At 30.1% G+C, this 15,372-nt stretch overlaps 1 protein-coding gene across 5 annotated transcripts in view; it reads right to left on the bottom strand.

The window, feature by feature from the left end:
• Nucleotides 1-15,372, bottom strand: part of LOC135845855 (atos homolog protein A-like) — a 100,007-nt gene that overhangs the window by 1,501 nt on the left and 83,134 nt on the right. For 3 of the 5 annotated variants that reach the window (XM_065364702.1, XM_065364704.1, XM_065364703.1), the window contains exons 5-12: nt 13,549-13,771; nt 12,964-13,030; nt 12,442-12,832; nt 7,947-8,451; nt 6,653-6,747; nt 6,363-6,544; nt 2,727-2,905; nt 21-253 (exon numbers count right to left, since the gene is read on the bottom strand). In XM_065364702.1, coding sequence (XP_065220774.1) covers nt 21-253; nt 2,727-2,905; nt 6,363-6,544; nt 6,653-6,747; nt 7,947-8,451; nt 12,442-12,832; nt 12,964-13,030; nt 13,549-13,771 — 1,875 coding nt within the window. Of the gene's footprint in view, nt 1-20; nt 254-2,726; nt 2,906-3,007; nt 3,322-6,362; nt 6,545-6,652; nt 6,748-7,946; nt 8,452-12,441; nt 12,833-12,963; nt 13,031-13,548; nt 13,772-15,372 lie in introns of those variants that run through there. The other 2 variants (XR_010558847.1, XR_010558848.1) reach the window with 2 other exon arrangements.

Below are 15,372 nucleotides of genomic sequence, written 5' to 3'. Positions count from 1 at the left end.
TACGAAAATAAGACGCTTACTTTAATTGTAAAAACGACTGTAACCATTTCACGTTATTTTCGCTGCTACACTTGGGCGTGAAATAATTACTATGACGTAGGAACGTTTTGGTACAACGAGGCATATCGGTTAAATCGTAAGATACTGTGAAAACTTTGATCAACGATTCTTCGGTGTTGAAAATACCTATCTGAAGTCGACCCGAGCTAGGAATTTGGATACCTTTCTCGTTTTCTGGAATGAAACTTTTAACCTGCGAATAAGAATACTCTGATTAGTTTATCGTCGATTTATATTCGATAGAAAATTTCAACAATGGCGATGAAATGTCAAAATGGCGATATCTATATCTCATGAAATATTGATACATCGATGAGTGTTTGAATGATAAGGATTTCCTCAGTAATTATTCGAATCGTTCGATTTCTTATCAATTTTGAAGTAAAAAAATCGTACTATTTTTAAAGTTTGGAAAAATTTTTAAAATTACTTTCAACAGAATGGTCTGCATTCAACCAGCTAAAAGTGCTCAATTGGCTGGAATTTTTATGGCCCAAAAAATTCAATTGGTTTTGAATATAAAAAGTCAGAAAAATAGGGGAAGGGGATGGAATATGAAAACTCTCAATTTACACAATGGCCCAAGGTCTAGCAATTTTTTTGCTATGTTTAAAGAATTTTGAACCAAAAATTACGTTTTGATTTCAGAGATTTTTGACCAATTAAAATGGCTTAAAATTACGCGAAAAATTTTAATACTTCTATAAAAAATCTTTTTTGAAGACTTTTAAAAATTTTTGAAGCCGAAATTGAAATTTTTGAAAAAAATACAATTTTAAAAAAATTCTCAATAAATTTTTGTCAAGTGTAAATTCTTTATTTTTTTGGCAGAATTTTGACCCATTTTATAGGTTGCATGAGATCTACAAAAATTTTGAAAATCATGTCCCCAATTTTAGAATGAAATTTTTTCAAAAGTGCTCAAATTTTTTTTAGAAATTGCTGATTATCTGCCAAAAATTTAACTCATCATTTCGATCGTTCACATGAAAACTTCCTCAGAAATTCGGAATATCAAGGCCGATTTTCATGCTCAAAATTTTTCAAAAATGTTCATAATACATTTTCATTGTCATGTTTGATTTTTTCGCAAAATTTTAACCTACCTATTTTGATAGTTTGCATAACACTTTTTTACAAAAATCTCAAAAATCGTAACCCAATTTCGGACTCAAAATTTTCAAAAAAAGTTTTCACAATAATTTCCATTTTCTGCCAAAATTTTAACCCATTTTGAAAAGTCGCGAGGCACTTTTTTCAAAAATCTCAAAAATCGTCCCCCAATTTTGGAATCAAAATTTTTCAGAAGTACTCAAAAAAGTTGTTATAGAAATTTTATTGATTATCTGCAGGAAATTTTACTCATTTTGAAAGGTAAAATGTCATTTTTTTTTAGAAAATCCGGAAATTTGTGATCCAATTTTGAGCTCGAAATTCTTCAAAAATGATTGAAAATAATTTTTATTGTGATATTTAAAACTTCTCGCGAAATTTTAACCCAACATTTTTCAAACATGTCAAAAATCATGTTCCACTTTATTTGGACTCAGAATTCCTCAAAAATGCTTAAAAGAAGTTCTGATAGAAAATTTGCAGTTTTTTCTGTCGCAATTAACCCATTTTTATGACGATGAGTCACAAAGTCATCTTTTTAATAAATTTCAAAAATCAAGCATTTTTGAGCTCAAAATTCTCCAAAAGTGCTCAAAAAAGTTCTGATAGGAATTTTCAATTTTTTTTCCAAAAGTTCAACTCTTTCTGCGATATCTTCAAAAATCCCAAATACCATGACCTTGAATGATCCTGACCCCACTTTGGCTAAAAATTCTTAAAAAATGCTCAAAAAAAATTTAGTTGGAATATTTGAATTTCTTGTAAGTAAGTTTTCAATGCATTTTGATAGATTGCATGAGTCGCTTTGTCAAAAATTCTATAAATCATGGCCCAATTTCAGATTCAGAATTCCTCGAAAAATGTTGGTTTTTAACAAGTTTTGATGACAATTTTTCAATTTTCTGTTGAAATCTCGACTCGTTTCGACAGATCAGATGTCAACTTTTTCCAAAATCGCAAAAATCATGCCCCAATTTCAAGCTAAAAAATTATTCAGAAGAGCTCAAAACCGGGTTTTGATGAAAATATCTAAAGTTCTGCTGAAATTTCAAGCTCATTTTGATCAGTTGCATGAAAGCTTTTTCAAAAATCATTACCCAATTTCGGACTCAAAATTCTTCGAAAGAGCTTATAGCAAGATTTGATAGTGGATCTTTTTTAAATGCCTCAATTCTGAGATTTAAATTCTTCAGAAGTGCTACAAAAAAGTTTGGATCGTAATTTATGGTTTTCTGTCAAAATTTTAAGCCATTTCAAAAATTCAAAAGATATTCAGATTTGAAAAATTTTGAAGCAGAGACTTTTTCATTTCATTAGTCTCTAAAAATATTTCAGCCTTTTAAAATTGAAAAATTCCAAAATCAAAATATAAGCAAGAAAAAAGGCTCAAGTTGATTAAAACTTCAAAAAAAAAAAATTAATAAAAAATTAAAATTTTTGAAAATTTTTTAGAATAAAGTAGTCTTTATTTTGCTCACTTTGACACCCTCATCATCGATATTTTCCCATCACACTGACATAAAAACATCATTTGCTAACAAAAATTTACTCACTAAATACGATTTGGATAAAATTCCATCTCCAAAATGGTAATAATAAGCGGCAGCTGGTAAATCCGTGGTGCTGTTCTGTATACTTCCAAATGACCCTCCGCATGTAACTTTGATTTTAAAATTTTCTATACAATTGGTAAAATGAACTCGACCGCTTAAAACTGATTCTATCACATTTCCTGTTAATGAACCAAAAAACGTACACATTAGTTCGCTGTCAAAAAACAAAACCACAACACAATATCGAAGTGCGAACCTCACAACCATACTAAGTATAATACCTGGTACATTAAAACTTGTTTATGCGGAAACGATAAGTGCAAAATAATTACGAAAGGTACGGTACAAGTAGACATTCGACGGTACCTATTCAATTCGTACTCGACGAAATCACTCATCCAATTGATGATTGCTCGATTGGGCTCATCGTATTTCATCGATAAATCATAGCAATGATGTTCACAATACCGGCAATACCGCAAGGACAATGCCAATTGATATTATACTTGTAGGTTGTGCTTGTGCAGCATACGCATACGCCACGTACGGTAATTTATAATGCTTTCGCATGATAAATACCTGGAATTGGTAATTACTTTGTAATTACCGTATAAAAATTGAAAATTCATCAATAGATAATATGTAGATTGGTAGGTATTGATTGTGGACGAGATCAATAAGTAAATTACATAGGTAATCGAATATGTAATTATTCAAAAGGGATGAAAAACTGATAACGCATTTGTCTGAAGTGTGGGGGGGGGGATTTACGTGAAATTACCACGGTAATTTATGACAGACCACAACGAAATGTACATCATTCTGTAAAATTGGAGCTAAAAATGAATGAAAATTACTCATGTAGGGCTGAGCATTGGAAATATTTCAAAAAAAAAAGTGAAAAAAATCGTGATACAGTAACAATGAATCTTATATCGAGACGTAATTACCGAAAATTACCGTATCGTATTTTAAAATTGAGAATTAAAGAAATCAGCGAATTGTTTAGAGTTCAAATTATTCTCCACACAGTTTCTCAACCTCAAAAAAATATTTTTTTAATAATTACCGTAAAAACTAGTAGCTTTTGACAAATGTTACAAGTGAACATTATGAAAATGTACACAAATTTTACTAGCCATCGCATTGATAACATTTACTAATAAAAATGGTAATTCACAGGTAAAAACGATAATTTACCTATCAAAAATACTGATTTACAGGTAAAAATGGTAATTTACTTGTAAACATGTCGATACTCCATTTGCAAGTAAAAGTGATACTTACTAATAAAATGGTAATTTACTGGTAAAAATAGTAATTTACTGGTAAAAATGGTAATTTACTGGTAGAAATGGTAATTTACCAGTAGAAATGGTAATTTACCAGTAAAAATGGTATTTTACCAGTAAAAATGATAATTTACCAGTAAAAATGGTAATTTACCAGTAAAAATGGTAATTTACCAGTAAAAATGGCAATTTACCAGTAAAAAAGGTAATTTGTTGTAATTACGAGTGCAACAAAATATGGCAGAGCCAAATTAATGAATTTTTTAAGGGTTTTCCTCTAGATTAAAAGTCTGTAGGTAATTTTTCGAGGCTCTGCTTTAGGCTGCAGAATCCAGAGCATAGAACTAATTTCCTAAAAAATTCAAATTTGATTATTTTTATTATAAAAAACAAAATTTTTATTAGGTATATAATCAATGAAAATGATTTTCGATTTTTTTCACTTTTTATTTCGCGAATTTCGCGATTTTAATGTTTTTTAGGCTATTTTGCATGAAATTTAAACATTTTCGCGTGATTTCTTGCCGAAAGTATGGCTTTTGTATGACTTTTATGACTCGATAGACACCCTGAGTCTGCTCAAACATATAAAATCGTGATTGTAGGTCATATTCGAGGCGGAAAAAAAATTTAAAATATTTAAAAAATACATCACGAAAAATTTCAAAAATTGTAATATTCAAGTTGTGGTGAATTTTTAAACATTTAAATTTGGCTTAAGAAAATATCATTGATCTGACTTGATTGAGAGTGAGGTGGAAATGCTGAAAATTGATGCACACATCATTTTCGATCTACTAAATTGATCAAGGTCAATCTTGAGTAATTCTGTAGCCTTCAACGAATTTTTGGATTCCTCAAGTTTCCAAAAAACCTAATTTAGAAAACTTAAAAAAAAATCAACGCTGCGAATCTAAATTGATTAAATCTGTGGCTTTGAAAAAAAAATAGATAATAATAAAAATATGAAGAAAAATTCAAACATTTACTGAACTTTCAAGTTTAAGATGACTTGAAATTGTCATTATTCAACTCAAAAGGAATCGAAAATAGGATGTGAATCAAATTTTAATTTTCTACCACAAAAGGATCAAATTTTAAAATTTTTCAGAGGCCAATTTTGAATTATTTAAAAAAAATTGCCCATAGTTCAAAAAACAAAATGTTGCCATCTTCGTGGTGCTTGTCGATTTTTTTTCATCTCCACTCGACATTTTTCTTTCTGTTAGGTCATTTTCCTTATTTGTTTAGAACCAAGATCACACCATTAAAAAAATAAATTAAAAATTTTTTAAAAATTCAAGATTTGAAGCCAGATTTTGAAAACAAAAATAGCAACATCAAAACCTGAAGACCATAAAAAAAATATTCTTCAATACCTACACCTAACCACTTTAGAGCTTGAGGGGAAAGAATGACTCAAAATATCAATAAATGTGAAACCTGTAACGTTTTTCTGTCAAATTAACGAATGAATATGACGTCATAAAGACCTATAATTGAGATTTTTCAGGTTCAGAGCAGGTGATTTCTTAATAAAAAGATTCTTTTATGAAATTCATAAGATGTAAATCAAGGTATTCGAGTGAAAAATTTATGCAGTGTTAAGTGCAGTAATTACAGTTCACGACTCGATTGAAAAATTCGAACAGGAAGTCACAAATGTGATATACTTGGTAATTAGGATTACCTATACCAATGAATAATGTAATTTAACATAAAATACCAATATTAAAAAACTTAGTAGGTACCTATTTATCATTTGTCATAAGATATTTTCAACAACTGAGATAGAAAATGAATCAAAATACAACCAAGGAATACAAATAATAAATTTACTCAAAATTCAAAGAAATTACGGTAAAAACGAGTAAATACCGAGAATAATAACAGGAAAATCTCGCCTTAAGGTGAATGTAGCGCATAACACAGAAGAAAAAATGCATAAATTGCACCGACAATGGGTAAAATTTTCCAATAGAAAGGTAATTTACCGGTAAAAGTGATAATTTACCGGTAACAGTGGTAATTTACAGTAATTACGATCACAATACGGTAAATTTTGGTAATTCTCTCACAAACTAAATTGTAAAATAGATCAAAACTCGATAAGACTGATCATTATTCATTATGATCGTATACAATTACTCAAAAAGACGAAAAAATGCAAATCAAATACCGGTAAATACACGGTAATTACCAAAATTCCCAGTAAAAAGTGTAAAAACTGATACACTTCGGGTAAATGAGAAAAACAAAATCGTGTTTATCGCAACATCGACTCAACTTCGTGCAAATAATTAAATTTCCTTCAATTTTACGTGCAAAAAAAATCGAAACTCACCGACAAATGGTAACAAACGTTTTCTAGACGCGGAACTCTCGAAATGGAAACGTTTCTCGCGAAAACTTTTCAATTTAACTTCCTCGAAATTTTTCTCGTGCAAGGCGGATGGTTTATAATAATTTCTAAAAGCTTTGCTTCTCGTCTCTTCCAGATTCATTTCCATTTTTATCGAAGAAGAGCTGAAATTACAATATTCATCATTATTATAAATATAAACTCGTTCAGAAAAAATCTCATACTGCATAAAAAAATACCGTATTTTAATAATACAAAATTCGTTCACATACCTGTTGCATAAGGAATCTGACGGGCTACTTTTTAAATTATTAATTTTGCAATTGGTGTCTGCGATTGTGATTGTATTTGCAATGGCATTTATACACTGAAACATTCAAAACCATAAAATTCAGTACAATTTTATCAAATAAAACATACACAAGAGATAAACGAATCACTCGAAATACAGTAAAATATAGCAATACTTTAATCGATCTGAATAATTCGAAATCCATTTTCAAAAGGAAAATAAAAAATACTCGAAAAAAAACTCACATGCCGTCTCGAATGACGAAACATTTACAACAAGATTTTTACTCGAACCAAAAAATATACAAAATTACGACGCACGAATTTACGAATTTGTATGTTAATCAACTACTGACTCGAAAAAAACAGACTGAATTGCTCGAAAAACTCACGTTTAAACCCCTCAGCCATCTCTGCCGGGTAAAATTTATGTTTTTAAATCGACGAAAAGTGAGATTATGGAGGGAAAAAGAGTGATAGATGTTATTCTCTTTAAAATTATCAGTAAAATAAAAGTAAATAACGAGGAAAATTTTGAAAATAAACAATTTTTTCAACACGATATCACAAGTAGCCGCGTATAAGTTATTTGAATTGCAGTATCGCTATCGATAATAATCGACATCATGGTGGGTTTACACCGCAGTCGACAACAGTGTTTCAGAAACAAATTCATGTTTACAACCAAGTTTCAGTTTTTCATTTACACCAAATGTTTCGAAACCTGTGTTTACAACGTGTTGTAAACAATGTTTCAGGTCGCCGAAATTTCCGGCGACTTGAAACAATGTTTAGAAACATTTGTGGTTAAGGGTATTGGTATGAAAGATGAACAGTAATTTAAGTGTGTTTTCCTTATATTTTTTATTGTGAGGTGTATTATTTTTCATTAAAAAGCTGAAAAATCATGTCAGGAATGCTTCTATTGCTACTTTTCTACTAAATACAGCAGCAATATCATTTTTTTGCAATGGTTACTGATAAGCATATAACGAACAAACAAAACACAATTTTTGATATATAAGTACCAGAAAGAGGTGAGTGAACAGACTGCATTGCATAGGATTTAAATCAGAAAGTAAAAATATTCAATATGAAGAGAATTAATTAATCAGAAAATCGTGAAGAGAAATGCTGATAAAAATGTTGCTGTTTTAAAATTTGGTGTAAATCAATCATGTTTCAAACATTGTTTCCTAAACATTTTGTTTTCCAACTTTGTTTTCGAAACATTGTTGTCGACTGCGATGTAAACCCACCATCATCGAGCCCTACCTGGTGTTTATTTTCATAATACTCGCTACTTCCGCCGTCGTTCGATTCGCAGTTCGAATTAATTCGCCCATGCCCATTGTTAGCGTCCGAGTTGAAATTAATTCCTTGGGCGATCACTGCCTCGTGCGAGCCAGATTTATCGACGCAATTTTTATCCACAGAATCGGGCTTAGAAAAGGTGAAAAAATCGCTCAACGAGTTCGGATCCGGTAAATTATTAAGGAACGAGTTGCCATTTCTCATTTTCGATACAACGCTCGATACCATCGTGTTCGTCCAATTGCAAATATTGAAAAATTGCGTCGTAGTTTCTTCGGCTAATTTACCGGCGGATAAGTCGAACTTCTTGTCTTCGTTCGAGCCTCCGACGTGAGGTTGATTTATCGACAGGTAGTTCGTTTTTGGAGAATAGAGTAATTTCTTCTCGCCAAATTCTTCCGGTAAATTTTTCTGGCTCGAGAGGATAAACACAGCGTTGGAAGAAGGACTGTAATAGCATCTGGCTCTGTAACATGAAATTTTACACGTTTTTTAATCAATTATTATTCGTTATCTATTCGAAGAGATGTTTACTATGAAGCTATTTATCAACGATAAAAATTAATGTGCGTGATAAGGAAGAAGATAAACATAGGACATGGACTCTTAATGCATCTGAGATTTATTTTTATAATTTTTATACATTTATAAATTCGACTCGATTAACTTCACACTTCACATATCAAAACATTCGACCAACTTTTCTCGCCCTAAATGGAAATTTACACCTCAAATAAAAGGTTCAGGTTCAGCTTTTTTTCTGCCAATTGCCATTTTCATATCAAAACATACACAGAGAACCGTTCAAGGCCAACACAATCACGATATGAAAAATTTAGCGAAAAAAAAATTATCGAACGATTTTAAAGACCATTTCACATGAGACAAAAACGCAAACACCGCGTGGGATTGCATCATAACACAAGTCACACGAGTGCAAAAGTAGGTAAAGTAAATGAAAATTCGACCAGGTAAAATCCTAACCTATTTTGCTGCACAGAACTAAGGGAAAATTCACTAATTTACTCCTCGCCCCATATTTTCTGTTTCGTGACCTTTTTTTTTTTTTGGTTTTGTTTCTTTTCATCATTTTTTATCTCGTTAGTGAAATTGGAAAAAACCGCACCGAGCTGAGGAATTTTCATTCAAACTGCAGACTTTATATTTCTATACTCGTTGGTTGAGGTTGAATTTTACACAACAATACCAATGTCGTACGACGTTAAATACGTTCCAAGAAGGATTTGCTACGAGACATTTATTCGAATCCGGCTGTGAAATTCTATTCTCGCCCGAAGACGAAGAGAGACGAAACGAGAGAAAAAACGAGTTCAAAGGATTACTCGCCATAATGCTTCGTTAAACTGAAAGTGAAAAATTTTTAAATTCGTTCGAATAAGATCACGCCAGTCGAGCAGTCGTTCTTTTATGTGAGTCACTGAATCATTCGACGAATTGTAACGAGAGCTATGTCGTTCAAGTGAGAAGTTGAGGTCGAAATATCGACTTGAGTGTTGTAGTTGAGTACTGGGTGCGGGCGGATATTTGCTCATATATTTTATCGATAATTGAAAAAAAAAGTCGAGTTTGAAGTTGACTTATCATAAAATTCACTTTTCTTGAATATTATCGAAAAATTACTTGAAATTTTTATTAGCACTTGGCAGATTTTAAATCACAACCCACCTCTAGTCCCACTTCAAAAAAGAGCAAAAATAATGACATAATAGAATTGGTGAAAGTGGAGTCAGTCCAGACATAATATGTAAGAAGTAAGAGGAAAGGAAGTTCTGACGAAAGAAGAATTATTTTTCATAAATAGGCAAAGAAAGGACAAATTTTTAAATGGAAATTTGAAAAAAAAAATTCGTAGTAAAACGTAGAGATTTTTTTCATTGAAGATGAGGTTGGGAAAATTTTCCCAAAAAACAACCATCCTAAAATAATTCACCAAAAAACTCTTCAATTTGGTCACATTTTAACAACACGAGTTCAAAAAAAAGTTGCAAAATATTGCGTCAAATTTTTCTTACAAATCCCATGATAATGTCATAATCAATTCAAAATTATGGCAACTCGACTTGATTTTGAAAAGAAAGGAGAGGGGGAGAGGGGAGGGGACGAACACTCTCAAAAAATAGAAGAATATTTTCGTGCAAGGTGAAAAATATCAAAAACAAAAAAACTTTACGAAAATACTTTTTTAAAATTTCAGAAAAAATTGAATTCGAGAATTATTTTAGATGGAAAAAGTCATCTGAAAAAGTAATTTTTTGTAGAAACATTAAAAATTGAAAAATATTTTCGTGTACGCTGAAATTCATTCAAAATCAAAACCTTTGTGAAAATATTTCCAAAAATTTTTGGAATTTTTTTTGATTACATGTAAAATTTTTTTTGAGATAAAAAAAGGCATAAAAATAATTTTTTAGCTATATTTGTGTAATTCTAAAAACTAAACCTTTTTAGATGTTTTTTTTTCAATTTCGAAAACAATCAAATTTTCAAGTTTTTTTGAATAACCCCCCAAAAAAACACCTAAAAATGAATTTTTTCTTTTTCGAGGAATGTTTTAATTAGATTGTTATAGTGTTACACCCTCGTTAGAATTTCAAAAATTGAAGGATTTTGTCCAAAAAAAAAGGGGGTTAAAAACGATTACACCAACAAAATCTATTGAAAAGGCTCCAAAAACACAAAAAAATTGAAGATTTTTAAGGAATTGTAAAAAAAAAATAGTAATAAAAATGTGTTGACTTTTTCATAAATCAAAAAAAATTGTCGATTTTCAAAAATTTTTTAAATTTGATCAAAATTGAAAAATATTCATTCCTGCAACAGAAACATGAAATATTTGATCAAAAAATTCGAAAAGTTTTCTACAGAAAAGAATACCTAAATCTAAAACAAAAGAAATTATTTTTTTTAAAAAGAAATAATTAAAAACGTTTTTAAAAACAACACGCGAAAAAACATTTCCAAAAAATTGCAAAAAAACAAAACTATAGCAATGTTTTATGCAAAAAGAAGTCATTAAACAAAAAATTACAATAATTTTTTTTACAAAAATCACAAAAATTGGAACATTTTTTTCAACATTAAAAAATTTGAAAAAAGTTGCCTGAGAAAGAACAGAAAGTAAAAACAGAAATATGAGAAAAATTGTGTTTTGAAAATGAACCGTTTGTTGGTTGAAAAAAAATGTGAACGATTTTGAGAAATAATTTTGAAAAATATAATTTAAAAAGGAATCAAAACACGTAAAAAAAATACTAAAAAATGAAAAAATTGAAACTTTTTGTCAAAAAAAAGAAAAAAAACATTTCCAAAAAATTTCGAAAAAACTAGTAATGTTTTCCGCAAAAAATAAGTCATCAAAACTTTTTTCAAAAAAATCACAAAATTTTGGAAATTTTTTTTTAACAGTAAAAAACTGAAAAATTTGCCTGAGAAAGTAAGACAGTACAGAACGTAAAAACAGAAATATAAAAAAAATTGCATGTTTTGAAAACAAAGTATTTGTCAATTGAAAAACATGTGATCGATTTTGAGAAATGATTTTGAAAAATTCAATTTAAAAAGGAATCGAAACACGTAAAAAAAATGCTAAAAAAATATAAAAATTAAAACTTTTTGCCAAAAAAAAGAAAAATGTTAATAAGCAAGACAGTAAGAAGTAGAAAATACGTAAAAGGAGTGTAAAATAATTTCAAAAGGCAAAAAATAACTTACAATTTGCAAAGCAAATTAAATTTTTTTTACGTTTGGAAAATTATAAAACAAAATCTAAAATTTCAAAAATTGAAGTATTTTTTCAACAAAAAAATAAAATTTTAAAAATGGAAAAATTTGAAAATTTCAACGTTTTGTCAATTGACTAGAAAAAAACAACAAAAAAACAAACCAAAGTTGGAAAAAATTGGAAAAACTAATTCACAAAATTTTGTTGAAAACTTTGAAAAAAAAAATTTTCTTCATAAAAAAATTGAAAAACTTCCAAAAAACAAAAAATATTGAAAATTTAAAATGAACATCGATAAAACAGCGGGTAAAATTTCCTAGGATTCGGTACATAAAATTGAAAAAAAAAACAAACTTGCATGAAATAAATAATTGAATAGAAAAAATTCGAGAAGCTTAGAAATATTTCTTTTTAATATGAAAAAAAAGAAACGAATGGGAAAATATTTTTCGACATGGTTAAAAAATTTTTTCAACTTTTCAAGGTATAAAAATAAAATACATTTTTTTGTTATCAAGATGACATTTTGATCAAATATTATTAAGTACAACAAAACCCTAAATAGACTCTTCTGTCTGTTTCGACAATTCAAAGCAAAATATCTGCAAATCAGGGACATTCAACTCCCTATTTTTTTCGACTCTCGTCCTTAAAATAGCCTTCAACATGCACATTTAAAAAGTCAAAATCTCAAATATGTACTTCACCGCATACCTATGAATAGATATCCTAGGCTCCGAATTAGTCTCCAAGGTAACAGCACCGTTGAAACGACCATTGATCAAATCTCGTTTCAACGCTCCTTCATTTTCTCTGACAGATTTCGCGCTGGAAGCCGAACTCGAACACTTCTTTTTACAATGTTTATGAGTATGCCCGTTTCTGATGGGTACGGGTAAGGGTAACACATCGCTGGTGATTTTATCGGATCCGCGTATCAGGTCAAACGGGTGATCGGCGGTTTTATCAAAAGCGTCGACGAATTTATGCTTATCGCACCAAGTCTCGTTATCATTTTCATCCAAGTCTTCCACAGCTTGGCAATGATGTTTACCGAATCTATCGCACGTAATTTTCATCCTATCGTCTACTACTACGTCATCCTCTGCGAAGCAAAAATTAACCATAATACGTACGAGATTAGAAAAAAAATCATAAACACTGAAGCCAGTTTTTAGCTATGTTTAAATTAATTTAATTATATTATATAAAAAAAAAAAATAATGAACCACTTACTATTACAGTGAACAGGACAATGAACATTTGGTAACGTTTCGCTACGTGGTTGACTTCGTAATTTGACCTAACATCATAAATATCACTCGTTAGTATACGAAAAGTTATCCAATTTTTCGTATTCATCCTCAGATTATGTTTTGGTGTTATTCTTTTTTTCTTTTTTTTTTTTCAAATTTTTAGTCATTTTTTTCCAAGTGTGTGAGCCACAAAATAATAAATGCCAACAATTTACAACGTAGCGTTTGTGGACCGTTCCTGCCCTGTTTAGAAAATCATGTCTCTATGGTACCTATAGTGATTAGTGAGAATAGGAAAGTGTGCAAAAAAAATTACATAATATATAGGTCAACTTTAGGATTCCGTTACTGGTACGGTTACCGTTACTTAAATGATTTCACAATGATTGAAGGTAATTTTTATCAAATTGGGAACTGTTTCGGATTTTTTTCGAAGGAGAAAATGTATAATCGACATCGTTGACCATTTTATTACATCAAAGAAAAAAAAAGAAGCACATCCGGTAAGAGTTATCGTGTATCTAATATCTATATCTTTCTATATATTTTGTACATAAATAACTACCTGCAGGTACGTTGTGGTAAATGAAAGCACGGGGAACTTATGCTGTAACGAACAGCTATTTGCATCAGCTTGACTTAATGGTAATACGTGATAGGTAATATTCTTTGGTAATTGAGCCGAATTACTGGACCACCAGGCTGACAGCTGTGAGAAATGAATCTGCGATCGAATAGCCTGCATTAAACCGTGCCAATTCATTATCCCGAGATCTTCGTCTTCGTTTCTGTGGAAAAGAAGGGAAAAAATGCAACATCTCCGTTATTTCCAGTACGTAGGTAGGTAGCCAAATTAGTCGGAGTAATAATATACATGGAGATTGGAATTCTTAGTAAGCACGTAGATGGGGATTAGCCCATCCATGGGTCAAATTTTGGCCCAGAGCCAAACATCGGTGTGTTGTTTAGTGTTGATATTCGAAAATTTCCTAAAGTATTTGTATCTAAATGAGCTCGTTGCGAGATAGGTAAGTAAATGATTTTTTTTCTTATCGTGTAACGAAGTGAAGATTACCTTTGATTTGTAATTTCAACTGCTAACAAAAAAAAATTAATTAAAAAAAATATATGAAGTTTTGATAAAGTTCAAGTATGGAAAATTCCGCTGAGACTTCGAGAGACAAAAATCAAATCGCGACGTGTGGACTTGGCATGTGTAAAAATATCAATCATTTTCAGAGGAGGGGGCCATGAGAGGTCGGCTACACTCTTATATCAGTTATCTAAATAAACTGCACTTCGTTTATCGACAGTACAAATTACAATATCCTGAATACTTTGGTGTTATTTTTTTTTCAAAAAGTTCCTCATTATTTCTTTTAAGAGTAAGAAAATGCGAAAGTTCAACTATTTCATTGTTTTCCAGCAGATTTCTGAACTTCAATTTAGCAATTTTTACGACAATTTTTTCGAAAATAGGAAATTTAAAAATCAGTCAGAAAGTAAATGCCTTAAAAAGGCTAAAAATTACCACCAATTGATTTGAGAGATCAAACTTTTTTGTAAAAAAAAATGATCGATTCAAGTTGAATTTTACACTTTTTGCTCAAACAAGACTCATACTCAATTTTTTCAAAAAAAAAAAGATAACTTCAGTAAAAAAAAAGTCTAAAAAAGTAACCATAAAGTAACTAAAAAAATTATAAAACATAAGCAAAACATTTTAATGCCAAAAAAATCACAAGAAAACCTTTCAATACCAACAAAATTTGATGTTGAAACAATTACGAAACAAAATGTCCCAATTGAAATCTGATAATAAAACTTTATCGGGATTTTGGCAATTTCAGCTAAAAACAGAACTTTTTGACAAAATAATGGAAAAAAAGTGATACACTTTTGCAATTTTTCATTTTGTCAAAAAAATGAGACTATTTCGCAACTTTCTGGTAAAATGCGAGATTTTTTTGGAATTTTTTGCAGAAAACAGAACATTTTCAGTAAAAAACGAGACTTTATGGTAATTGTGAGATATGGCGAAACTTTTTGCTATTTTTGGTTGAATGAGAGACTTTTAAGCAAATTTTTGTGAAATAGCGAAATTTTTCAGCAAAAAAATCAGACATCGACAACTTTCTGGAAGAAAATGGAAATTTTCCACAATTCTGAGAACAAAAAGAGACTTTCCAGCAATTCTGGCTAAAAACGATCATTCTTTCAATTTTTGGCTAAAAGCAGCATTTTTTGACAATTTTTGGCAAAGTTGAGGCTTTTTTGAAATTTTTATCAAAAAAGCGAGACCTTCACAACTTTCCATCAAAAACGAGATTTTAGGCAGCTTTTGGCAAATGTGAAAATTTTTTGGGATTTTTCACAAAAGACATTTTGA

Source organism: Planococcus citri, chromosome 4, assembly GCF_950023065.1.
Source record: "Planococcus citri chromosome 4, ihPlaCitr1.1, whole genome shotgun sequence".
Classification (NCBI taxonomy): domain Eukaryota; kingdom Metazoa; phylum Arthropoda; class Insecta; order Hemiptera; family Pseudococcidae; genus Planococcus; species Planococcus citri.
Note: the sequence above shows the minus strand (reverse complement) of the source record. Positions and strands in the feature narration are given on the sequence as shown.